Source organism: Netta rufina (genome assembly GCF_964035555.1).
Source record: "Netta rufina genome assembly, chromosome: 19".
NCBI lineage: Eukaryota > Metazoa > Chordata > Aves > Anseriformes > Anatidae > Netta > Netta rufina.
Window position 1 is genome coordinate 4,441,964 of NC_140143.1, and position 27,093 is coordinate 4,469,056.

At 40.0% G+C, this 27,093-nt stretch overlaps 1 protein-coding gene across 1 annotated transcript in view; it reads right to left on the reverse strand.

The window, feature by feature from the left end:
* Positions 1–202: 202 nt before the first annotated feature.
* The window catches only part of CA10 (carbonic anhydrase 10), a gene marked incomplete at both ends in the record, with an annotated part of 200,535 nt that continues 173,644 nt past the window's right edge, over positions 203–27,093 (reverse strand). The window contains 5 exons of the mRNA XM_084298305.1: positions 203–225; positions 1,012–1,186; positions 3,547–3,701; positions 11,900–11,972; positions 12,427–12,522. Of these exons, the coding sequence (XP_084154431.1) occupies positions 203–225; positions 1,012–1,186; positions 3,547–3,701; positions 11,900–11,972; positions 12,427–12,522 (522 nt within the window). The remainder of the gene's footprint in view (positions 226–1,011; positions 1,187–3,546; positions 3,702–11,899; positions 11,973–12,426; positions 12,523–27,093) is intronic.

Genomic DNA, 27,093 nt, shown 5'->3' on the forward strand with positions numbered 1-27,093 from the left:
TGTCTTTTTACTTTTTTTAAAATTACCACCGATCATATGAATGAATTTTTAGTTGAGTTTCCAACATGGCAGCTTTTTTCCTACAGCATGCTTGCACATGCTGCCGCGAACCCAAAGAGAGAGTGAGGTTGGGTGCATTCTAGATTATGTCAATTCACAGTAGTAGCATTCCACTGAGGTTATGGGTTCTGCCTGCTCTGTCTTACTTGAGGAGCCATTCATTTACTGAAAGGAAAGAGAAACAAAAACAGTTATGCTTTAATAAACCCCACATATGAAACTGGCTAGATCTAATGCTCTTCTAGAAATTAAACACATCCAGAAAAAGCCAGGAGACTTGTTTTCCTCCTTTTCTTGGAAAAAGTATTGCATCTGAATGACAGTTTCTTTGTAGCACTGCAACACAGTCACCAGCCTTGCAGTTATTGGCAAGAAGGAACTTTTACACTGTTATTGCAGGTAATAAAAGTTTATGTGCATAGGCTGAAAGATGCATAGGATGATCAGTTGAGAGCCCCCAGCTGTGGCAGCGTAAGGTGTTACCAGCAGGTGACTGAGTTGGTTCATTTATTTAGTGTCAACTGTGTAATACAAAGCTTTCCAATCTGGGTGCGCATTATGGGGGTGCACCTCCAAAGTGAAATTTATTCTTTTGTGTGGGATCAGTTGGCATCAAGACTAGCTCATCCCCTGTTCTCTTTCCAAGTAGGTAACAGAACAAAATGCTCTTTGTAAGACTTTAAAATGAAGCTAGAAAGCTGAAGGCCTGTCACATCTGCTGTTGAAAAATACCAGACGTCCCCAGCTGCTTTTTGTCATGGCTTTTCCTGGATGTTTCTGGGCAAATTTCCTCTTCAATGTCAAATATGCAATGTTTGACTCATACTGCTACTCCCACAAGATCTGGAGTTTCATTTGTGTTTATCTTTATGCTTTGTTACACACTTGGATTTTGCGAAGAAGAGACCTCAGTGTAAGCATAGAAAGGGTTATTCTGGAGGTGGAACGTACCTCTATACTGTAGTTTCTGTGCTCTATTGTTTGGGCAATCTTTTCCCTGTAAACTAAAGTTGATATTGGTTCGGATACATCGATTGTTGAGAGGCTGGACTGGTCTGAAATTGTCGCTCATGCTCAGAAATATCTGTGATGGCTGATTCTGGCTTAGCAGTCGTAAAGAATGCATCTATACAAAATACAAAGCAAGGATTTTTAGTGCTGGTCTTTCCTGTAAGTAAACAACATAAAACACTATTAAATCAGCTACCTAATAAATCCAAGTTAAACAGTTTCAGTGATTTGTAATCATAGGTGGGCTGAAAGAGTCAACTCGAAGTAAAACTTCCTTCTGCGGTCCTCTGTTTCTAAGCCCCATTTGAACCAGAAGTGGCTAGTTTTGTGTGGAGTAAATGCAAACGGTGTGAGGTGTCCTTGTCTGAGCAGGAAACAAATGGAGTAGAGTACTGGATGCTATCCATACTCTGCTATCTGGAGTGCTGCATTGATGAATGACAAGAGAATTTCCTAGAAGTTCAGTAGCTATTAGTGTAGCTTCCAGCTGAGAAGACACAGTTTCAGATGCTGATGCTCAAGAGCTGTATATGGCCATACATCCAGTCAGGATGGAAAGGGTAACTGAAAGTCATATTGCTGAGCTTCTGAAATTAATGATGTTAAAAAACAGATCCTCTCTCCTTTGACAAAAGTGTTTTTTGATAGTCTGTGGGATACGTATACACTTTTTCTAGTTACTTTGGCTTTCTTTTGAGATGGTTTCACAGATCAATAGAGAGGGAATTACTGGATCACCCAGGATTTCCAGGTTGTCCAGCCGTGATAAATGCAAACTACAAGCAGACAGCAATGGTTGTTGTACACATGGTGCAACTGTACCACAAGCATGTTCATTGGTTCAAGTCAAACCCTTTCATGCTTTGTGTAGGACACTAGAAAAAAAAAATAATTCCCCCTGCAATTTGTTAAAAACAAACAAACAAACAACAACAACAACAAAAAAAAAACAACTAAAATATTTTGGTTAAAAAATATTAAATATATTTTCTATATCCATGTGTAGTTTGAATATTTAAGAGGCAGTGAGTTGATGCTTTCCTCTAGCTGGTAACTAAAAAACCCCACAAACACTTAATTTAAGAAATCCAGTAGCTTCATTTTACATACTGATAATCGTTAGCAGCTTGCAGGGAAAACGCGAGCTGTGAATTAGCTTTTCAGTCTGAGTACACAATAATTAGTAAGTATTCCATGAAATCAGTTTGCAGCACTAACGTTGAAGATGTAACTAACCAGTAAGCCATGACAAGGAGCAAGCGTCATGACTGGTGTAGGCTCCCGAAATACTCTGTTTTGTACAGTAATGTAACTAAAAATGTTTCACGTAGGAAATTGTTCAGGTTCCCTGTTGGAAAAGTTCAGAATGCACAGCATGGGTCTGTCTTTGTTCAACCGTGTTATTCTTCCAAATTACTCTACTCATTTAGAAAAGAAAGTGCTTTCTCTGCATCTAGACAGAAGTGGGCAGAGAGAATATCATAACAATAAAACATCTCTTGGACTTCGTAAAGGCATCTTGTTTACACTGATAATACTTCAAATCTAAAGATATCATAGTTCTTTTATTTTCCCTCACTTCACTTCTCAGGCCAAGTTTCAACCCTTGTGAGCTTGGGACGGGCAGATTGTGGTTCAAGGGTTCCTTTGGGATTCTAGTATGTAAGAGAAACAGACTTAAGCTCAGCTCACTGTTCTGCAGGCAACTCATTGATGGAAGCTCTGGGGCAGCATGCAATTGGTGCTGATTTGGTGGTTTTCTGATGTTAGGCCCTGGATTGTGAGCAAGTCATACAGAAATGCAGTCTTCATGGCTTTTCCACTGGTGTGTTTCCGCAGCAGTGTAATTTTGACTATGAATTGAATTGTATTCCTTTTGCATAATTTATTTGTCCCCTTTCTGCTAGGGTCGTCAATTTGTCAATCTGGCTTTTCTGCAGATACTCGCAATTTCTATCCTGCTGTCTTATTCTGTAGTAGGAAATACTGGCTGAGGGTTTTTTCTAGACAGCCCCATGTACTGGATCTCTCACATCAACATGCTATTGACGTGTGTAAACACAACTGTCACTCATGATTTGGCTGTTTTTTTCTGACCTTAGAATGGTCCAGGTTACCCTTTGTAATGGCAGTTATTTTTGTACAACACTGCTCTATTTGTTTTAGAATCCTCATGTGTTTATTCACAGAATTGTAACTTATCAGGAGACCATTTGGTTCAAACCCTTGCTGAAAGCAGGGCTCACCTCAAAGTGGGTGCTTGTACAGATATTTAGGTAGCTCTAAATAGTGAAGATTTTTATTTGCCAAAAGACTCTTCCTTGCTTTTGCAATCTGTAGAAGTTGCAAGCAGAGATCCATGCAGCAAAGGGTGGAATCTAATTTTATACATAAAGCCATAGACTTATGTTTAAAATATTCTTTATATCTAGACTAGATTAAGTAATTTTTAAATTAAAATTAAGTAATTTTTACCTGCATCCTTGTTATGTAGACAGGTTTGTTCATTATTATCCAACTTGCTGTTTCATAGCAGGGTGGAATTGTCATTGACCCATCGTATGTAATGAAACTAGAGGTCTCTGGATAAAGTTCCTCAATATTAAGCCCCTGTAGTAAGTATGCATCGTCTGGAGAATAAAGAGAGGAAAATAAAGATATAACAATAGATTTGAGGGGGGAGGAAAAAGTATTTACAGTTCTTACTTCAAAATATCATCATCAGTTTAATGATACATGAAACACAATTCTGAATGCTCCGGAGAGCATTGGACAAGAACAAGTCCCACGAATTCTGTCATCCTGCTTGGGTTGAATCCTACTCTTAGATGCCCAGCACACCCTCTGTGGCACTTCGCACAAGCATTCACAGTGTAACTCTGAACCTCCTTTAGGAACTGGAGTTAAATCCTTCTTGAAGTTATTGATTTAGATGCAGCAGTCTTTGGAGAAGACTCACCATACTTTGGAGTGCTTTACAGTTTTTGTTCAGCAAGGCTTTGGGAAGGCCAAGAGTGTTAAAACTTCATTGCCTTTCTGCCACAGGAGGAAGTTGAGGTTAATGCATGATAATAAAGATGTTCAATGAAGCCTGGTTGCCTTTCGTGTGTGCGCTGGGGGGCGGATGCGGTGCTAGCTCACTCAGAATGCTAAAATCAGGGTGGAAAAGTATGCTGGAAAGCTACTAGGGTCCCTGCTTCCTTCATATGCCACTCGGGGAATGAATGAGGTATCCCTCTGCAACAGAATTCACTCTGTGGGCATCTACCAAAATATAATGAGATAGGGATATATCTGTTAAATCATCAAAATTCCTCAGTCTTTGTTATGCTACGCACATTATTTCCCTTGTGTAACGCTGGCCTATAATATTTTTGGCAGTGCTATCAAAGCTGGATCTCAGATTTTCCTGCCAAATCTTCATCTGTAGGAGTTCCTTAATAAGAAATACTCGGGGATAAACATGCTTAACTTCTGATATGCTACTGCTACCGTGCCTCTCCGAGAAAGCTGGACTGGTTACAAGTAGTAATGCTGTGCGATCTCTGCATGCTTTCACTTGCATGTAGTGTTCAATATGGCTTATTTGCAGAACAAGCACTGAAATGTGGGCAAGGAAGGCTGCCTTTTTAGGCAGTTCCCCTTTCAAGACACAGGAGAAGCTGGCATTGATTTTAATTGAAGACAAGGATGTAAAAATGAAGTAGATTACTGCTTAGACTAAAGAGAAATGTTTCAAGTCCATATTTTCAGTCAGTGTCAATAATTTAGGCATTCCTGCTGGATTCACTGGTGTTCTTAATGTGCTAGTCACTGTAGATTTAAACAGTTTTTATTTTTCATTTAAAAAAAAAGCTGATAAACAATTCCTTGGCTATTGGGAAAAGAAGATTGTAAATGGAAGCAAGGAAAGAAATATGATCAAGGAAGCATGTAAGAATGAAAAAGAAAATAGAAATTTAACTGGAATTTAACATATAGATGAAGGACAAAGCTTAGATGAGCAAAATGCTTGTCTCAAACTATCTAATGGAGGAACAAAAAGGACTCTGTACTGCGTTGGGCAAAAGAAAAATCCAAGTACAGAGGCAAAACAAAAGTGACTTTTTTATTTTGACATAGTGTCGTTGACATGCTGCAGCCTTACAGGCTATACGTATCTGTGACTACAGCATCAGTTCAAGTGTAAAGGTGAGAGTGTAATATTTGCATCATGTTGGCCAGTGCCTTACAGCTATTTTGTGTTTAAAATGCATTTGTTGTTTTAGGAAAGATACTCTAGGCACGTCATTTCAAGTTTATTAGCAGTACAGCCCTCTGCCACCTTCCTGCGCTTCAGGGTAGTTGCCGTGCCATATAGCTGGATGCCCACATAAAGGGGAAAGTACTGATTGTGTCTTACAGGTGACTGGCACCTTTGTTAATGTGCTTAGCCTTTACTGTTCCATGGCCTTGGTTATCAAGTCTGGTTTTAAATCCCAAATTTTCCAGATGGAAGTACAGAAGTATTGCTATGGTACTGCAGAGCCAAAATGCTCTTACATTTTAACAGCTAGAGATGACTGAATACACCTGTGTCCTATTCATTAAAAACATTATTTGCACTGCAGCAGTAATTTTTCTAGAATTACATGAGAAGAGAATGAATGCTTTTTTTCAAGCCAGTGCCTGTTTTCCATGAGTCATCACGCTTCTTTCCCTTCCCCACACGAACATCCTGTTCATTATTTATGAGGCACGGAGACTGGTGTGTTAACTCCAAATGGCACGGAGTCAGTCTGAATAGATGGTTTCAAACTCTGAGAACCAAATCTGCTTTGTCATATCCATATTGACTTCAGTTGGACTAAAATGATTTAAGTAAGGTACAATTTGCCCTGAAATATTTACATGGGGATGGAAAGCTAACTAAAGATTAATGCAGATTGATGATATGTATTTTTGGTGCATGTTACATTCTAGTTGACTAATTTGTATTCAGAAAAGTGCACAGATTATTAGCAATAGGTCTACTTATTGAAAGCAAGGTACAGAAGCAGATTTACTGCTGGCATTAGTGCAGGTAATCATGGGGATTTTGGAGTTGCTTTGCAGAGCATTAATGGAAAATGTAATTGAGTATTTTGATGGGGGCTTCTAACTTTTGCCTGTGGATTTAGTGTGTTTAGTCATTCTCAGAATATCATAGCACTCCAGGGTGGAATATGGTAGGTAACAGCATGGGAGCAGTGTGGGGCATGGTGGTCCTGCTCATTCAGGCAAGTCCAATGTATGCCAGTGCCCTGAAGATCAGGAGAGGTGGTTTTCTCTCTTTGCCTTACTGATTTTTGGATTAGCTGCTAGGTTACCTTGTTTGCATGCTGAGGACCTGCAAAATGTACTGTGCTCCTTGTGTTAGCCATCTTCCCCACCAGTTTCCTGCAGTAGAGCTGCATCAAATCTGATTAATTGCCTCTGTGTTCACTTGGAGGGTGTTTAAGGAGAGTCAGTGGATTATACCAGATGTCAAAATCCATCAGGTGAAATTAAAGGGAAACCGAAGAAGAAAGTATCACTTAAGGAAAAAGAAAAATGTGTGTGAATGAAATGAGTTTGGCTAAGTAAAAGTGGTACTCATTCATCCCTGTATGGGGGTTATATTCCCAGCAGAAGTCAGAAATCTCCCTGGGAATGGCCTGAGAAGATTACAGAACAAACATTTGGTTATCGCTTTTCACATGAAGAGCTCTGCTCTTTTCCTTTCCCAACATCTTAATAAAAATTTCCTGTACTGGAACTGAAGCAGAACTGGGGGAGTTGTATTAATACTAGGCTGCAACACTTCAGTGTGTTGTCTTTTTTTTTTTTTTTTTTTTTTTTTTTTTTTTTTTGATATTTCCTGGAAGTTTGTGGTTCAAGATGGTTGAAAACAGTGGGGTGATAGCTTGACAGTAATAAACCTCCTTTACTAAACCTGCTCAGCCTTTACTAGATTCTCAGCATCATTCCTCTCCACAGCCCACACTGTTTATCTTGATTTGCTTGTGCCTTGGGGTGATTCCTGAACTCATGAACTCTTCTTATACAAACTACATTTCATTAGATTTCAATTTCATTTACATAAAGGCCTCTGACAACTTTCTTAGCAAATAATAGAAATCCTCTTTTATCCCTAGATTTGTAACAGGTGTGTGGGGTTTGCTTTCATAGCAAAAACGTGTGTTCTGTTTAAAACACCAGTACTTCTGGGGTTGCTGTCATTCAGTTAATATATTCCCTATTTGATTCCTAAGTTCATAGGATAATTCAGAAAGGGACACTAAACAGAATAAAGGGTAAGGAATGTAGAGATCCGCAGTTATTGAACTCTGCATCAGAGTTTCTCCATTTACCAGCCTGCACAAGTCGCACAGACCCAGGCTGAGAGTAGCAGCGACTGCCTTGAATGCCCAAGGTTGGTCCCCTGGGGCCTGGTTTCAGACAGCTGAGCTTTTACTGCTCGTGACAGGAGCTGTGGGAGCTCAGTCCTTCTGGCAACCCACTGAAACGTGAACCTTGAGAAATTAGGAGTCATATCTCCAGATATCTGGATCTTAGGCTTTTTCGGAATAATCTGTTAAAATTGGAATACTGTTCACTTGTTATCTATAACGTAGCTGAAGATTGAGTTTGAGGAAATTCAAAATTTTAGAGCTCTTCTGTCTAGCTGGCTATGCGTGAGTATTTTAGTGGAGAAGGATAAGCCCAAATTTCAATGAAGAGTTTGGGGAAGGTAAATTGTTACTGCTCTTCAGCTATGCCCAGTGTTTGCTTACCACTGTTCTGAAAGAACGGTAACTTATCCTCTCCAATATCACACTTGAAGTAGAATATTAAAGCAGGTTTTCTTCGGAGAGATTCATATAGCTTCTGAGCAAAGTCTGTTTGAAAGAATCCTCGTTTCAACTAGTTCAAAGTGGTGTGATCACAGAATAAAATAAGCATTTGAAACCTGCTTAAAAGTTCCTTGGGGTCCACTTTACCTCACTGTAACCATTAATTATCTGAGAGTAGAAATTCCACTTTCAATCTACATTGCCCATGGAAATTTCATGCAGCATAGACCCTCATTTTTTTGCTGTTATTTTAAAAGAAAAAAAATATCAGCAAAAACCATGCAACTTTAGTTATGTTATTACCTGTCCTGACTCCAAAGCTATTCTCTGCTTACCATTTTCTCCGCACCCCTATGGAGCCTGCTGCGTATTGCCTTCAGGAGTGCACCCCTAAACCACAACCTAAAAACCTCCAGCTGCTAAAAGCAGAACAGAAATCCTTGCAACGTAAGAAGTAAAATTAGTTTTCAGCAATGATGCTATAATCCATCACACAAGACAACTACAAAATTACTTTTGATAACACTCTGTAGTGGGTTTACGTGGCAAGGTTTTGGTAGCAGGGAGCCATAGGGGTGGTTTCTGTGAGAAAGATCTAGAAGCTGCCCCATGTTTGGGAAGGGCCCCATTGTTTTCCAGATCCGAGCCAATAAGCGATGTTGTTTTTCGCCTCTGTGAGAGCATATTTAAGACAGGGAAAAAACGCTGCGCCACACAGCAGCCGGGAGAGTGAGAGGAGCGAGGAACAGCCTTGCGCCAAGGTCAGTGTAGAAGGAGGGGGAGAGGTGCTCCAGGCGCCGGAGCAGAAGTCCCCTGCGGCCTGTGGTGAGGACCATGGTGAAGCAGGATGTCCCCCTGCAGCCCATGGAGTACCACGGTGGAGCAGGGTTCCACGCTGCAGCCCGTGGAGGAGACCACGGTGGAGCAGGTGGCCCTGCACCGATGGAGGCTGCCGCCTGTGGAAGACCCCTGCCGGAGCAGATTCTGGGCCGGACCTGTAGCCCGTGGAGAGGAGCCCACGCAGGAGCAGGTGATCTGGCAGGAGCTGCTGCCCGTAGGGGAGCCAGGTTGGAGCAGTTTTCTCCTGAGGGATGGACCCCGTGGTACGGACCCATATCTGGAGCAGTTCTGGAAGAGCTGCTGCCTGTGGGAAGCCCACGCCGGATCAGTTCATCAAGGACTGCATCCCGTGGGTGGGACCCCACAGCACAGGGGACGAGAGTGACCGAGAAGGAGCGGCAGAGAAGAAGTGCTGTAGACTGACCATAACCCCCATTCCCCGTTCCCCTGCGCCGCTCGGGGGGAGGAGGTGGAAGAGGGTGGATGGGGGGAAGGTGCTTTTGTTTTTTTTTCCTTTGTTTTCTCACTTCTCTCGCTTGTTAGTTGTAGGCAATAAATCTTACTATCTCCTTATGCCGAGTCTGTTTTGCCCGTTACAATAATTATTGCGTGATTTTCTCGTCCTTATCTCAATCCTTGAGTCCTTTTCACATATTTTCTCCCCATTCCTCTTTGAGGAGGGGGAGTGAGAGAGCGGCTGTGGTGGAGCTCGGCTGCCCACTCGAGCGGAACCACGACACACTCTCACGTTCCCAATTTGCACGAAAAAGCTCCCAGTCAATACTTGTTACTACAGTAAGTAACCCAGTGCTCTGCAGAATGGGGTCTCTGTTGTATCCACCTAAGTTTTCCCTTTAAGACACACCTGTTAGTGGTAAGTGGTTAGGAATTAGAGCAGTTCCAGTACACTTGGATTTAGCAATCTGTTACGCATTCATCTCAATGTGAAATTTAGCAAACCAAAATTGTGTGATTGGAATTGCATTTTCTTTTAGAGAGACAAAGCAACCAAGGAAAGCTGTTAGGATGCAACCAGTTCCAGTGTGAAGGTGCGGCTGCTTATAAATGCAGCACAAAAAGAAAATATTTTGCAGTGGAAGAGATGTGCTTGCATGCTTGTGGGGATGATGGTTGCACACTCATTCATGCAGCAAAGGAAAGGTGCTGCTGGTTCCTTCCAGCCCTGTGGGGTGTCATATCCATGCCTGTGGCCTCTCCTCTGCTCTGAACCACCATGAGTTGTCCAGTCTTTGTTCTGCAGGCTAGCTCTTGGAGCATGTGTAGCCCAGGAGCACAAGAAAAGCTGTGGTAACCGTGTAGATGAATGAGATAGGGTTGCTGTGAAGAGAAAGATGAGGCAGGAGCCTTCTCTTGCTCAGTGTGTAAGACCTGGCAGGTCTGTGTGTGTGTACATGGGGAAAGTAGCTTTCTCAGTGGTCCTCTGTCAGATCTTCTGGCTGCTCCACAGGAAAAAGCCAGGAATACATAATTATGTAAGAGCCTTAAAAAGCACTTACAGCCTTGACCATGGTTTTCCCTATCCCTCCCCGCAGCAGCGCTGTCAGGCAAGAAGCTCTTACAGAACAGTATTAGGGTGTGTTTTTTTTTTTTTAGTAAGAAATCAAGACTGGTAGTCTAAAATCTGGGCTAATCTCCTGCTGCTTCTATGCAGAGAAGAAAACACTTCATGCAGCTACAACAATCTGGAAAAAAATGTTCTCAGGAGAATCCTCTGTCACATTCCTTCCTGTAGGTATTGTGGAGAAAAGAGCTTTATCGTAATAGCAGCCTCTTATTTTCAAAAAGACGTACCAAGGTTTGTTAAATGGAAGGCGAAATTAGATACAATTAAATGGGAAGAAATGCGTGTTTATAGTAGAGGGCATGGAACTGCCTGCTTCAGAATGGAGTTAGGTTTGCTCCGTTCCTCAAATTCTGTATCATGAGGCAAGATTCAGTCTTTCTGCTGTTCTTTTGCTCAGGAATTAGTGGGTAAAATTCTGAGCTTTCACTCTACATAGGTTTCTAATACATATTTTTTTCTTTACATTGTAGGATTGTAATCTTAGTTTTGCAGGGATTGGAAAAGATAGAGTCCAGGCAAAGAAACCTGACTGCATACTTGAGGGAGGTGTGCAGAAACCTATCCAAACACTTCCATCATACCGAGTTCAGGGACTTTTGTGGAAATTAAATGGAATTTTTTGAGTTCTCTGGAGGTTCAGATATGAAGACGTAAACTGTGTACAGACTGATAGAGCTGGGAACTAAATCCTGCAGTCCTGACATCCAGTCTAATTCTAGTTATGAACAACTTTGTCCTACTCTTTGTAGACATGGCAGAGTTTTATAATATTTTTATTTGCTTATTTTGCTGTGTACTTTTACTGTATCATTTAGCTTATTAACTTAATGGCTGCTTGGAATTCAAGTGAATATTTGACAAAGGGAATAAGGTTTTCAGGAGAAAAGGTTTGATTTGTTCCATTGAGATCTATGTATTTTTCATGACTTTTTCTAAATTACCCTAATTTTCACTGACATTTAAGCTCCAGTTTTCCACATTTAATATACTAACATGGAATTATTGAGCATTATCAGTTGAAGGCTTTCTAAATGTGAATACAACAAATATATATGCTATGTTGATGACCTCTTTATATATCCATTATGTGCAGCAATAGTTAAATAGAGATGACATTTTTCTGAACAAAATGAAAGTGTTAATGAGTATTAAATCCACAGTTGCATGTTAAAATAGGTAATGATGCAGCATCTTGACATAATTTGATTTGAAATAATCCATGTTGCTTTGCATGTTATTTTTGCTGCTAACAGTAAGCAGTTTCTCCTGAGTATTCTGTGAGTATAGTGTGCATATATATTTGTTAAATATAATTTCATTACTTTATTGCTTGTTCAAACATAAAATAGGCTTTGAAGTTCAAAATTCCCTCCATGAACTGATGACCTTGGATTTCTTCAAGTTCCCAAGTTTATCACAGAGTCACTGGTGATACAAGCTTTGTGATTTTTTCCCGTAATGAAGAGCCTCTTACTTCAGTGGATCACTAAATACGATATCTGATACTAAAAGCACAGAGCTGTTAGTTAACGTAAATGAAAAGACTTACTTTTATACGTTATTCTTGTTATAGTGTCTCTGTTAAGCATACGATTTAGAAATGGATTTGATGATTCAGATACCTGCAGAAGAGAAAAATGTACAGTGTCAAAACCTTCAGAGAAACATGCCTTTTCTGCCAATGTAGCTGGGCTTTGTCCCTTTCCTCTATCATAGGACCCCAGTCTATTATGAGATGCTTACTTGTAATTGTATAATTCATGTTTCGTAAAGAATACCGAACTTGTGGAATCAGTAACTTCAGTCAGAGCCACTCAGCTGTTATGAATGATGTTTATGATATTAGTTTTTTTCTTTCAATGTTATCCCTTATACCTTTTCATTTTCCTTACGTTACTTTGAAAGTGCTTTTGAGCAGGGATTGTGTGTTCAGTTCCTAGGGTGATGCTGTCTCAGGGTTCTAGATCAGAGCCCCCAGGCACTGCAGTAATTTAATGAGGAGTCCAGGTCCTAGATTTGCTGTTTGTGGGAAATGTACATTGCCTGCTGTAGGTGTTGATAATGTTAAATACTTACTTTCATAAATATGGAAACTACCACCAACCCATTAGGACTCTTTGCAGCTTCTGTGACATTTGTGTACAGCTCATGGTTGTAGTGGATTAGTTGAACCTAGAAAACAGAGAAGGGAAATATTACAATTAAACAGTAGTAAATCATTCCATACGCTGTTTGCAAATACTCTATGTACACCACTTGGTTTGTATTAGGATCCCATCTACGTTCAGGATATTTTGTAACAGTGCAATTTTTCAGAGATTTGCAGCATGCATGATTTTAATAATTTCAGTTACCATCTGGCTTCAACTGGCACAGCACCAACATGTTTTCTTCTAAATTGCCAGTAAGTGAGTTTACCCACATCAAGTTATGAATTGCACTGCAGGGGTTGACATCATTTCCCCATTGCAACAGCACTTGCCATAGGCATCAAGTAATCCGTACTTTTCAGCCTCAAGCCAAACACAGGGGAGTCAGGGGTTGATATATTTGTAGAAACATATGGGATGCAGGGTTGGAACTGTTTAAAGCAGTACTTGCAGAATTCAAAATACTAATATTCATTGGCTACAGATTCTACAAACTTGGTTACAAAAGCTCCTACAGTTAGGTGCTTACTGTATTATAGTTAACCAGGTTCTCCTTAGCTCCTACAGCTTCCCTTCTGCTTGTTAGCTTTATAATTTGCTGGAATTCATCAGAACATGTATTTTAGTTTATGAAGGTATAGTTCATCTCTCTCTCTGAGTAGAAATACATTACCCAGAACAATGCTATTTTCACTTTTTTTCTGAGACCACTGGAAACAGTTACAGTATACATTGCAATTAGTAGTTTTTTTTTTTTTTTGAGCTGACCAACTTTAATGAACTCATGTGAGGCAGATAAGTACTTCTAAGAAATTGAAAGACTATTTAGCTTTACTTAGCCTGCAGATACATTATCTAGTTTTCAGATGTCCATTAGAAAAGAAAGGTCATTGTTCTGTTCATTCAGAATCACAGCAGCCTGATGCATGTATTTAAAAACCAGGTACGTTTTCCATCTACTGGTGTAAACCAGATTGTTGGTCCAATGTAATCTGTAGACTCGATTTAAATCTGGTAGTCGATGGCCAAAGACTAATGCTTGTAGCAAAGAAATATTACCATATAGGGCTTTCCATGTTTGTGATGAGGAAGAAACTTCTTCCTGTATACAACCAACTAATCAACAACAACAACAACAACAACAACAACAAAAAAAACACCACAAAATCCAAACCCACTGAACTGTCATCTAGTGACAACACTGGTGATTTTGCCTTTTGGATGAATGTGATATCTGGAGCATCACTACTGTAAAGCAGAATACAACTGCAATGATTTCTCGAGAAGAATGACCTCCCTATATAATCTGCAATGTATGTTCAAATTACAAAGACAAAGCCTTGCTATCCAGATATGTTCACCATCATGTATGCTAGAAGTGATCGGAATGATAACAGCATCCCAAGTTATTTGTAACCTACACCATTATTATCTCAGTCTATGACAAGTTGAGGAAAAAATGATGCCTGCAAACTCTGGGAGTATTCAGACAGTTCTACTTCCTATGCTCTGCCCTGACTGTAAAATGTATTTTTCATATGTTATATGCCAGTTACTCAGAATCAGATCTTATAGGAAGGATTTCCTAATGTAAAAATCCCTCAAGACTTGTTTGCCCCCTGTCCCAATCCCTCAATAATGCAGTTTTAGCACTTGGGCACTGATGCAAAAAGGGCAGTGGAAATTCAGAAAGAAAAGAGAATATTTGTGTTAATAAGATTAGGTCTTTGGCACATAGCTTTATTATTTACAACTAATGGCTCACAGACAAAAAAAATAATAATAAGGTAAGGGTCAAGATTACTGCTAGCATGTGTTAATTTTGGTTACTTCTGTCCTCATTGGATTGGGAACTGTTGGTTGACCTTTTTACAAATCACACAGTAGGCATTTTTTAAGGCAAACAAACCAAAATGGAACAAAAAAGTAAAAATGTCAAAGTAGCCAATGAAGTCATTACTAAATTCTGACAGCTAGGAAGCAGGACGAATGCAGTAAGTTTTCTAAAGGTCTTGTGAAGAATTACAGCATTTATTGTATAGCACAGAGACATTGCAGACTCTCTTGTGAATTACTGAGGAAATAAGGGATGAAGTCTGCTTTAGACTTGAACTGCTTCTGCACAAAGTTCCGGAATAACAATGGATTAGATAAGCTTGGTTTATCTAACAAACCAAAATGTTTAGTGCAGAAATGGGTAAAAGGAAGGACCACGTTCTTTTTCCGCCCTAAGAAACGCTGAGACAATGTCAAGCTCTCATTTTTACTGGCGGGACTTCTGGAAATACAATGCCTACAGTATATTTGCCACATACAGGATGATACCTGTCTCAGACCCATGGCAAGGACTCTAATGCGTGGTGCAGTTCTAGGAGGACACGTGGTGCTGCAGTCAGCAGTATGGGGGTGCAGCAGTGCCCTGGCTCCGGTGGAGACCTCTCTTAACATCAGCAACACACCACTCAGCCTGTGCAAAGCTGGCATGCTGGCTGCAGGCAGTCCATAGGTGGTTGTGGGAGTAAGTTAACACACTTGAACTGATTAGAAATTAGAATAGATACTTCCTTTGCAGATCCCACAGTGATCTCTCCACTTTTACAAGGAAAATAGTTATCAGAGAGCTTTGTCATCCTTTACCAGTGCTGCAAGTGGATTTCATACCATTTTTTTCCACTCCTGCAGGTCTGTATGCCTCTGCCCCACTCCACCTGTCCTTATCACAGCTCAGACTGATTCTGAACAGTTTTGGAGAGTGCATTTGAGAAACCTGATTTCACTATAGTTTGAGGTCTCCCCTCACATTGTTGTTTCTCAAAGCACCTAGTGCTGAATGAAGACTTTTTTTCTTCCAAGAACTGTCACATGCTTTATGTTAGAGTTGTATCCTTCCTCCCTGCACCTGAATCAATTTTAAAGCTGTTTCCATGGCACTGTGGTTAAGTTCATTAGTTTTTTTAATTAAAAAAAAAGAAAGAATGAAACAAGATTGTCCATGCAAGGAGACAATTTTCAAAGTTTCTCACATGGAGGAACAGACTGCTTTAAACAGGTACAAATGAATAAAAGTATCTTAGATATAGAATACTATATGCAGGATTAAAAATATAATTCCCTATTAAATTCTTTCTTTCCAGAATGATTTCTTCTAAACTGCCTGAAATACCTGTAATCTTGCAGTCTGCATTAAATATTATTAGTTTTTTCTATGAAGGTGAAACCACATAACTAAAATTACTTGTATGTGAAAATCTCCCTTTTCCAAATGATGACATTGGATTAAAAACAAAACACAACAAGAGCAAACTTGTGGTACTGGAAGTCCCCTTTGGTTCTGCCTTGAGTTTCAAGGCTCAAACACAATAAAAAATCTTGTTATAAGCTATTGATTTTCTTTGGAAGATTCCCCCTTTAAGATTAATTTGCCACAGAACAACTTATAGCTCTTTGTTTTCCTCAAGCAATAGAAGTTCTATTTTTCAGGGAGTAGAGAATTAAGATTAATTACTCTCATTTTAGCCGATGAAAATCCAGAGTGTGCCCTTGTTCCATCACCCAAAAATGCGCACTGGACCAGGAGCAGACGCAGCACTTTTTTAGACAGCTGATATTGGCGGCGCTGGGAATGTCAGCAGGAGCTGGCTGCAGTACGGTAGGGTTAATTACTGAGCGTGCACTCCTCAGCCCCGTGGGCAGCATCTCTGGGGCAAAGTAACAGAGGCTGATTCTGTGGCTTCTCCTCTGGTTGCTGTGGGGAAAAACCTACCTCCCTTTCTCAACACACATGTATGTGTGTTTGGAAGGGTAATAACCTCTTTTTTGCCTGTGCTTTGCTGAAGGTCAGCCCTGGGCTCGTAGTACTTGTATTGTTTGCATGGTACTACTTTTCCTCTGCAATGCATTTGGGTTTTTTGATCCTTCACCCAGGTGAAATGTGCATCTTGGGGCTGAGCTAGCGGCAGGATGTCTTCCATGTGGCATTTGGCCAAGGCTCCGTGGCTTAGCAGAAGGAGGCAGATTGCTGTGGTGATGATCATGGGTGCTAAAGATTCCAGGGGTTGTTTTCACCAATCTTTTGGCAATTTTTCCAACTTGACCAAAAAGCTTTTGTAATTACAGAGCTCTGTTCTAGGATGCATGCGTAACACTTCTATAAACGTCACATCACTGCAAGATGCTCTGCTGCAGTGAGGTATGGAGAAATACAAATTTAGGATATCACAGCATCACTTTTTTTTTTTTTTTTTTTTTTTTTTTTTTTTTGAAAGTCCTGTTAGGAGTAATAGAAATAGCCTTTATTCTCTCCTGGAAATGTTATAATTGAGTGCATAAACATTTTGATTGGTAAATGACAAAGGTTCTAAACCGGGAAGTGAATGGCAGCTAGGAATGGCTAATCTGTAACTGTAACATTTGTATTATGCTGTGCTACCCGAAAAACTGTTGAGACAACTGATTGAGAGTGAGCACAAAGCACATTTCTAGCACAGTAGGGAGCAAAAGCAAATGAAATTGCTCAGGAAGACGAGTTCAGTGTTTGTTTTGATTCAGTGGCCAAGATCTCATTAAGGAAAATAATTATACGTTTTTGATTATGTAAAGTTAAATAAAAAGAGGAAAAGTTATGTAATTTTAGTGTGGCAGATGTCTACTAACTAAAATAATTTTGGGTAAAAAATGAGTTTAAAACTCATTAATAGTGTTAGATAGTCCCATGTTAAAATATATTTGCCATTACAGCTTTTGTCAAACAATTTGGAAAGAGCAGTATCAGCATATCACCTTAGAGATATTTAAGGCATTATTTTTGTCAGTCCAACCAGGTGTGAGATCTGAGGTCCTCACTTTGTGAGAGAATCATGAAATTATAGGAGAGGCTTTGTTGGAAGGGACCATTGAAGATCTTAACGGGACATAGTCCAAGCCCCTGCCAGGAGCAAACCAATTCTTTTCAGTGTCCAGATTCTAGGATGTGTAACTTGTGTGGCCAACAAAAATGTCTTTAGATTCGTCTTAATTAAATTAGATTCACCTCGTGCTTCATGGAAAGGCATAGCACTATCTGTGAGAACACAAACCAGGCTCCTCAGAACCCATAGTCCTGATTTCTCTTGTTTCGCTGGACCAGTGCCTGGCAGTGCTCCACAAACGTAGTGTTACAGGGCGAATGCTCCCGTGTTTGGCAGGCGCTGGAGAACTTTACAGCAGAACAACAGGGCTAAGTATCTCGTGGACTATTCAAGAAAGAAAGAAGTTCACTGCAGTTTGTTCATAGGTAGGCTTTGGAGATGGATGTTAATGTTGTATCTTCCTGAATTGCTGTAATGCTCAAACCCTGTTTGTTCACACACACTCCCTCCCATGTGAGGAGAATAGATTAAATGTGTCCATGTTTAATTACTGCATTTTGGTGGTTGCTCTTGGCCTGCTCAAGGTACAAGTCATTGCAACTGAAGTGGAGCAAGAACTTGGACTCTGGGCCAGTTTCAGTCCCTTTTTGCTTTCAGTTTGCCTGTTCAAACTAACAGTTGGAGAGCTGGGCTGGTAGCAGGCTCAGAAGAATGTTGTTAAAACAGTTTAAGAAGATAAAAATTAAGATTTGTAGTAATTCTTCTTGGGGAAAAAAAGAACAGACATCTGTTTTCATGCACGAGATACTCTACCAAGAAATGTTGGTACCTGCCAAGCCAGTATTGCCCCATACTTATTAATTAACCCGTAACTGTACCTGTCCTATTTCACGTGTCTGAGCCCACAGCAGTGAGGTGATGTTACGTGGTTGTAAATTGGCAACGTAAATTTAACGTGACCATGTAGACTTCTAGCAGTTCACTCTAGCATTTTTTTTCAGAATACTGTGGTTTGAACATTAAAATCAGTTTAGAAGATTTTAGTTTAAAGCAACTTCGGAAAAGTGCCTGAACCATTTGTTTTAAATAATTTTTTCTCTCTTTTCTATCAAAACTCAAGTTCTTTAGGCTGTTGCTGAGAAATGTTGTTGTTGTTTTTCTGTACTGCTTTTGACAGTCATTTCATGATTTAGAAGAAATGCCTAGAAAATAGTGGTTTAATAGAAAGACTTGTCATCTGCGTTTATAGCAATATGCCAGCAATTTTATCCTAGATAAATAATAATAAAAAAAAACAATTCTCTTTTCTTTAAAAGACTAAGGCTAAGCACACAAGACAGGAACTCAGTTTTCTCTTGTTTATGAGTAGATAACTGCATAGAAGCACGTGCAGAGAGATGCAACAATGCATTCTGCAGTAAAGTGGAAATGCAGTTTCAAATTAACTGTACCTGGCTGTGAAATCTGCTTTCCTAGAAATAATTATATCCTAGGAATTAGCACTTAAACAGCAAATGGTGTCTAACATTTCATTAGACCAGTTGGTAACAAGGATGAGCGTGTAGTACCTCTGTTCAGCAAATGGTACCCGGTGGGACTTAGCCAGGGCTCCGCTGGAAGGAGCTAATGCTGTGTTCTTTTCAGCATATGACTTTTTTTTTTTAAAGTAACATCTGCTCCGTTAGGTTTAAAGTAATTATCTCTAGTCGCAGACATACAATTGAAAGGTAAGTAAGAGTCGTGAGGTTTTGGGGGCATCTGTTCAAAGGTGCTCAGGCTGGGTGTTTTATTGTACTTCCAAAAGAGAACGTTGCAAGTCGGATCTGAAGCAGGCCAGCCATTTTGGCTGCCGACTTGGTATTTTACAACTATGTGGTTACTAATAGAGAAAAATATACTTATTCCTTCTGCCCTCCAGTTCAGTAGATTGTTTATAAACAAATTGCAGCCAGAAAATAAAATAAAAAATCAACATTGACCTGAACGAAGTGTAGAGGATCTAAAAGTATTTCTTTTTTTAAATCTTTTAGTGTGCTCTTATTTCTTTTGTAAGCCTCACCCTAATGGATTTGCGAACAGGAAAATAAGCTATTTTAGCCGATATTCAAAACATGCTTTTTCTATAGGACTACAGTAAAAAGTACAAATTCACCAGCTTAAGAGGCCAGATGAGCTGTTCATGCCTCAGAATTTATTAGGACTTTTCACCTATTTGCTAACACCAAAAAGTTAAGTAAATGATAGGCTAAAAAAATGATTGCAAAAGGCGACAGATTGCTGCCATCCAAATGCTGCCAGAACTGTTCCAAGTGTCACAATCATTTGCACCCTTTCCCAGAGAGTAGGAAACACAATGAAACAAAAACCCAAGCTGAGCCCCAGAGGTACCTAGAAGTGTCTGATGCTGGTTGCTGTGTGACATCGGCAGAATTTTTGACAGGGCAGTCGTTGCTGAAGCCTTCCACTGCTGATTACTCTTACCACAGGGTATTTTTGGCTGCCCTGCCAGTCCACCACTCTTGTCATTCATTGTTAGCAGATGAGCAAGAGCTCAGTAAACATAAATAAATGGCAGTGTTCTGTGATTCACTTTGTGTGAGGATCAAAATTAAGTCTTAAACTCAAATGTTTAATGTTGATTATGTCTTGGATGGTGTAAAATTTCACTGCAAGCTGTAATTTGGCACTGACCCAATCCGCCATCAACAAAAGCTGCATCTTAAGAGACAATAGAGGTAATGTGGGGGAAAAAAGGCTTAGACGAGCCTGTCATCATTCCTGGATTCGTGCAGGATTTCTGACTAAATGCTACATTTAAATTGTTTTCTCATTTTAAATACAACAGATGCTCAGACTCCATGATGATGAATTCAGTATAAATGCTCAATTTGGGAGATTCAGTTATATAACAGAGCTCTGAATTTCTGGGAGAATTCTGTATTTCTTCAGCAATCAGTCCAGAACACAGCAGAAGTTGGTTCCTGCAAGTTAAAAACGTGGCAAAACGGCCATCAGTGCTATTTTTGTTGTTTGCTTTGTTACCCTGGGATAGCGTGTCAAAAGGATGCTTGCACAAAGTCACTGCGCGGTGACAGAGATGCATTAAGTTCAAACCTTCCCTAACAATGTGATACCACCATGGCTCTCAGTCCGCCTTGCCGAAGTGGGTGGCCACAATGGGCAAGAACAGAGAAATGTGACAGTGATGGATAAAAGAAGGAACAAAAATAAGTCAATACAATCTAGGCTAGCGAAAACCCAGTTGTTGTTCTAGGGCTTATCTCTTTTGGCCTTATCTTACAATCCAGGAGGCAAATAATAATAATAATAAAGAGGTCAAGCTTATTATATCCCATATAGCAATGTTCCCAACAATCAAAGAAAAGGTTAGCTTTAGGATTACAAACAGAAGCGGAAACCAAGCAATATATTTATCAATTTCCTGGCTACTCATGAAGTTAAAAGTATATTATTAAACCAAGAATATAATTTTCCAGTGGCAAAAATAAAGCATAGGATTTTGTATATATAAAATGGCAATGAAGTGTACACATGATGAAAGCATCGAATAACACTGAGGGTACATTTTTAAGAAGCTATTGGTGTGATGCGTCTGGGGTCCACTTAAGTCCTCACTCAGCTTGTTTGGGCAGTGGCTCCTGCCTAGGATGGGAGGGGAATTTAGCACAGGGTGTGTGAGAATTGGCTGCTCCTGCAGGGAGGAGGAGAAGGAAGAGAGATGGATCTGCTTGCCTTTTGGGAAGAGAAAGCAGTGCGTAAATGCTGAGGACGGATATGTGTAATTGGGGAGATCAACTTTCAAAACAGAAACTAACGGTGTTGAAATCATTTGTTTAAATAGTGTATCCTATAGAAGTTAAATGTGAAAGCACACAAATGGTCTTATGGGATCTTTCTGAATGATTTATTGATGTGTGCCTTTTTATTTATTTAAATTTTTAAAAGAGTTTCCTTACCCTTTAGTGACTGGGTTGCTCCCATATAACCTAAGAAATTTAGGTTCAACTCCCTTCTCTGCCCTTAAGGAAATCTTCCTACCATTTCTATCCAGCTTGGCAACCCTGAAGCAGGAAAGCTCTGGCAGCAATATTGTGAGATGCTCAGATGCAACTTTAATGGCACTGGGAAAAGCATAAAGACTACCAAGACAGATAACTAATGTCATATTATGAAGCTCAATTTTTGTTATTGATCTATGGCTGTATGTAACACATCACCCATAAAAGGTGCAAAAAGGAGCTCACAATAAAGTAGTCTTGGCAGAAAACTGCAGGATACTTGGATTTTCAGCATCTTAAAGAGCAATAACAGAGAAACACAAAGCCTGATAAAAGAGGGAGAAAAAATATGAAATGGATATAATTGTCAGTGATCCTACCATTAAATCTTTTAATGCAAGTTGAAGTTTCAAACACAGAAAAGTTTGAGGCAGCCCTGCTTGACACACAGTAGCCAAAAGCATTTCTGGAATGAATGTTTTATTGAATTATTGAAGTTCCTTTAGGATATTAATACTGGAGTAGATGAGATGATATACTACAGAGTCAGATTTTTAAACATCATTTGAAGAAATCTCACACCAGGATTTCCTGTTTAAGGTGTAGAATCAGAGATGGAGAGGAGAGATGGCACAGATCTGCCCTGCAGGCAGAAAATAAGTTGTCATTCCCTCCCACCCCCCCAGTATCTTGGAAGCTTCTTTTAAATCTAAGGAAAGTACAACTGGCTTTTGTTGTTTATGTAAATTGCTTAAGAGATTTTCACCTGGTAGTGTAAAAGCCTGAAGTTGAGGAATAATGAGTACAGCCAAAACAAGAGGACATGAATTATCTAAGAAAATGAGGTAATACAGCTTAAGGCAGACAACTATAAAATTATCTTGTTGCTAAATGAATTGAGTGACATTATACTCAGTAGGAAAGATAACCAGCACTTAGAATTTATGCTCTAAGTCAGTTATCAATTATAAAGTAAGCCTTTCAGCTCTATCTTCAGATTTGGTAAAAGAAAGCAGGATATTGGCAAACTCTACTTCACAAATGCAGTGCAGCATAAATTAAAAGGGCCCAAAATGACACACAGCAGCATTTGTTTAGCATAAGACCACATTCTTCTGGGTACCTTCTAAAGAGTACCGAGAATTACCCCATGGTAAGAGCAGCTCAGTACAGCCACACAACGACAAATTAGTTCCGTTTACAAACAGAGGAAAAAGATGATCACAGAAGCCTTTCCTGCAGCCTTAATTATACTGCAGTTGGGTGAAGTTCAAGGATCTAACAGTGGTTTTCTTTGTTAAAGGTATTTTCTGCCATTTCCTGTTTTATATTATCTCTCAAAGCTGCTTCTCTGCATCCACGACAAATAAATGGCTCAGCTTTGTACAGACACCAAAAGCTCTCCTCTTCCCTTTGTCTCAAACTTTGTAATGATATATTACAGCACAGCAGTTATGTTTTTCCTAACTCATTGGTAATTGTCACCCAGACTAGCTAAACACCAGTGACCTCTGCTTTGCAGTTTGTCTTGCCTGTATAACACATGTGGTTAGAAACAAGAAGACACCTGAAAATCCCATCTAACACCAGGAAGTAAAGCTGAGAGTTAGCCTCTGTGAATATGCCCTGAACCTACACTTATTCACAAGTTTTAAAATTTAATAAGTGAAGGTCACTGAAAAATAATGAGAACCAATTGCAGCGCTTACAGAAACACGCTGGCTGCTGTGTCTGTTTGCGGGCTGTTTGAGCAGTGAGATGCGAGGGCTAAGCCAACAAAAGGGCGAAGAAAGAAAATCGGTTATGCAGACAGGTTCGTCATGAAGAACTGAAGAGCACTTTAATTAGATATCAGCCCAAGGGCTGAAGGAACACTGAGGGTGAAGCTAGGGTGCAATATCCCTAACCTTAAAAGCAGATCTGCCTGTTGGGCGTTGAGGTTTGTGGAACGGAAGCTTGCGAGCACAGGCTGCTTTGGGGCTCCTGTGTTTTCATGATATTATCTCTGTTTCATTACAAATCTGGAATCTTTTAACCAGTAATTCATCTCTTCACCGGAAAGGGAGGTGAGCACAGCAAAAGCACTTCAGATCTGCAACACAAGTGTTTTATGTGCCTTTCTTTAAAACATAGCTGAGTGCAAAGAGTGCTAAGTCGTTTAGAACTCAAAATGTGCCTCGTGGTCATGATGGTGGTGAAAGGGGCAGCGATAAAATCACGCTTATCATTTGTATCAGCAGGCTTTCCACATCAGAGAATAGAAGTCAGAGCTTTTCTTCCTATTAGAAAACACAGTCTGTATTCATTTGCAAGACAATTTATGTAGCTGAAATGCTGAAAATACTGGTATGGGAATACCTGAAAGGCCGGATCGATGTTTTTCCTTAATGAAGGAAAACCAGGGAATGTGCCGTGCTCCAAAATGTAAAACTCCTGCAGAAATCTTCAGTCTGTTGGACTTTCTGCTATTAGAAGAGGTGAATTTGGGTGATGATCCAATTAAAGGCTTTGAAATTTGTTTTGTCCATGCAGTAAACTAGTTCCTGCTGGCGGATAGCCTGGCCTCAGCCATGCTGTGAAAGCAGCTCCTTATGCTTCCTGGCAAAGGGCCTGGCCTTCAGAATGTCCCTGTGAGTCCCATGCCAATAGCCCACGCTGTTTACTTCTTGCCACTTCCAGTTCCCACTGAAAGAGCTGTAGAACCCTGAAACAACATGAATGGGGATCTGCAGAGCCCCTGCCACGGGGAAATCACGTCTGAATGAAGTGAGGGGCTGCGAAAGGAACAGCTGCAGCTGTGCTGTGACTGGCTTTCAGCGTGCCCCATCCCAGCGCTCTTTCCTTTAGCCATGTCACTGATCCTAAGTGAGGAAGAGAGGCAAAGGGCAAATGGTGCCTGTCCCTTCCCCTGCCTTGACAGCAGCCACCCCTACCTGCCAAAGCACCCTGGCATGATAATTGTCTTAAAGAGTGAATCGGGGGTCGTGTTTTCCCAGTACGGCCGGGGCGCTGTGTGCTTGCAGTGTGACTAGTGCTGGGCTGTGGCAAGTACCACGGTTAGCTTTGGGCCCTCGCCAATCTCATAAAATCGAGCAGGCACAAATATTTACAACTGTTGGAGCGTGGCAACTGGAATGGTCTTGCTCTTTGTTAGATGTGCAAGAAAAGATCTTTTAATTCTAGCACTATCTCTTGTGGATTTTGTGTTATTTTTACCCCAGGAAATTATTATTTACAAATTTGACCAGCTGTGGTTTTTCCAGTTTGTCCTGACGCTGCACCTGCTGCCTCTTCCTTTATTTAATTTCTTTGTTATGTACGTTTATCCTCTAATGTGGCTCTTGCACAGCAAACGGGAACCTTTCTCTTAGTGCATAGATGAAATGGAGCTGAAAATTAGAGCAGATAAAAATCCAGCTCTTCGAGCTGTAATGTTAAGAACTCTTCAACCAGGGTTAGACACCTAATTGAAGATAATGTTGACTCTCTCCATGACTTTATTACTTTGTCAAGCTTATATCATTAAGCGTGTATTTGATTTCCTTACCTGCAGTAAACAATTTTGTTGTTGTGATTATATGCTGCTTTGTAATGACTGGAGAAGTTGCATTATGCTTTAAATGTAGATAGTGCTGTCTCTAGATTTTGAGTTATGGAGCAACACTGTAATTATCGCATTACCTTGCTAAAACATCAAATTATTTGTCAGTGATGCAAAAAAATAGGAACCTAAATGTGAGAAATTATAATAGGAATCGGTACTTTAACAATATCGTTTTGCTAGGCTCTTCTGAGGAAAATATCCCGTATAAATCCCATATAAATTATAGCAATGGGGACTGTATATCACCAAAATGATACCTAACAAAAGATTGATTTGTGATTTTAATAAGTGTAGTGTAAATGCGTAGTATGAGTTGGGCTTTACAATTCATTTAAATATATATGATTAAATTTTATTGCATAATACGTTTCGAGCTGCTAACGCTATAGCCTTTGTAAAGCCAAGTGCTGCAGGTTTAAAGGGGGAGACAAATAAAAACGAAAAAAGTATTCTTTAAAAAAAAAAGTCGTTGAACTTCGAGCCCAGCTTACACCGAGGATTCTGTCTCCAGTGTTCCCTGATCTCCTCAAGCCAAGAAGTTCACAAATCCTATTAAAAATCACAGGTTTCTCAGCAAACAGCAGGAGTTTTTTCCTGGGAGAAAGGTTTTAATAATTAAAATTAGCTAATACTGAAGCACAGGAGATTATTTGATCTTGTTTAGAAACTGACACTTTCCAGAAGGAAAAAGAATGCAATCTCTAAAATCATTTTGTGGGAGTCAAGTAGAAGAAATTCACCTCAGAAGAGAAGAGGGCAACTCACCAGGGAAATAGTTCTGCTCAAAATAATTGTGAGCTTGAACATCAAGGTTGAGATTTTTAGGATGTTTCCAGAAGAAAAAGAACAAAACTGTAAGACTCGCAGGATGAGATGTAAAAATGTTTTTGTTACTGCTTCGGGGCATTACAGCTCTCAGACACATCATATGAAGTTGCTGTTGGCTTTTGTGCTTCAGCCCAAATTTCAGTTTGTCTACTTTTGCCCATGTAATTTCAACTAAAACCACCTGTTTTATCAAGGCAGTCTGTATTCCTGCACGGAACTGAAAATGTCCCCATTCCTTTAATAGGCTGAAATTTTGCCCTCGTAGCCCCTGCTGCCTTTGGTTACTGCCAGCACATGAAAATACGACATCAGAAACACGTCAGTGGATGCATGTGCCCAGTAACAGCAGGGTTGCTTTTGGGCCATGCTCTTTCCAGACTTCCCTATAACGCAGGCTGTGTTATTTAAGCCCATGACGTACTCCTTGCCCATATTCTGACCCACATATTCCTCTGCTTTTATGAACACCAAACTTGTCCCCTGCCCTCCTCTGTCCTGTTTCTTCCTGTCACTTAAAATCCATCATTCTTCTAATGCTAGCACTGTTATCCAGCTGTGCCAGTCCTCACTGCGCATTTCCCAGAGAAGCAAAATGGTCCTCGAATCTATCCTACTTTCCTTTCACAGTGGTGTTAAGAGGTTAGTGAATATATGTCTGAAACCACGCTGCTTCTTTTTCAAGGGACTGTCACAGTGGGAAAGGGCAGCACTGCTGCTCTGCTGTCTACATCATTTGGAGGATGTCACAGGTTGCTCATGCAAATGTTTCTGAAAGCACAGAAAAATAAGTTCTAGGTGCTCTGGCAGGTTACAGCATCACACCTCTTCTTTGTGCTGCCAGACTTTATCTATGCATCATGCTTTTTAGCTTTGATGTTGCGTAGTTAGAGTCATTGAAGGTCAGGAATGGAACAAACAAATAAGAAAACATGTTAATTGTGTTTTTGAATTATTACTCTCTTTTTATTATAAGAGCAGAGCAACATTAACATACAATCCAAGTGTGTGGTGCTGCAATTCAGAATTAATGCTGTAGGTGCAATAAAAAAACCCGCAGTTTTCTTGACCTGTTTGATTACCCCTGTTTGATCTCTTTCCATGGCAGAATAAAGGAAAAATAGATCAGCTAAAAAAGTGGAGAGGGAGGCAAAACAAGACTGGATGAGAAAGCAAACTGATGGATGTGCAACCAACTTTTCACATTTCCAAATTTTGGAGCAAAAGCTTTGACAGTCTGTAATGGTATAGCTAAGCTAATTGCATTATCTGAAGTGCTACAGCCTACGTATGCTGTT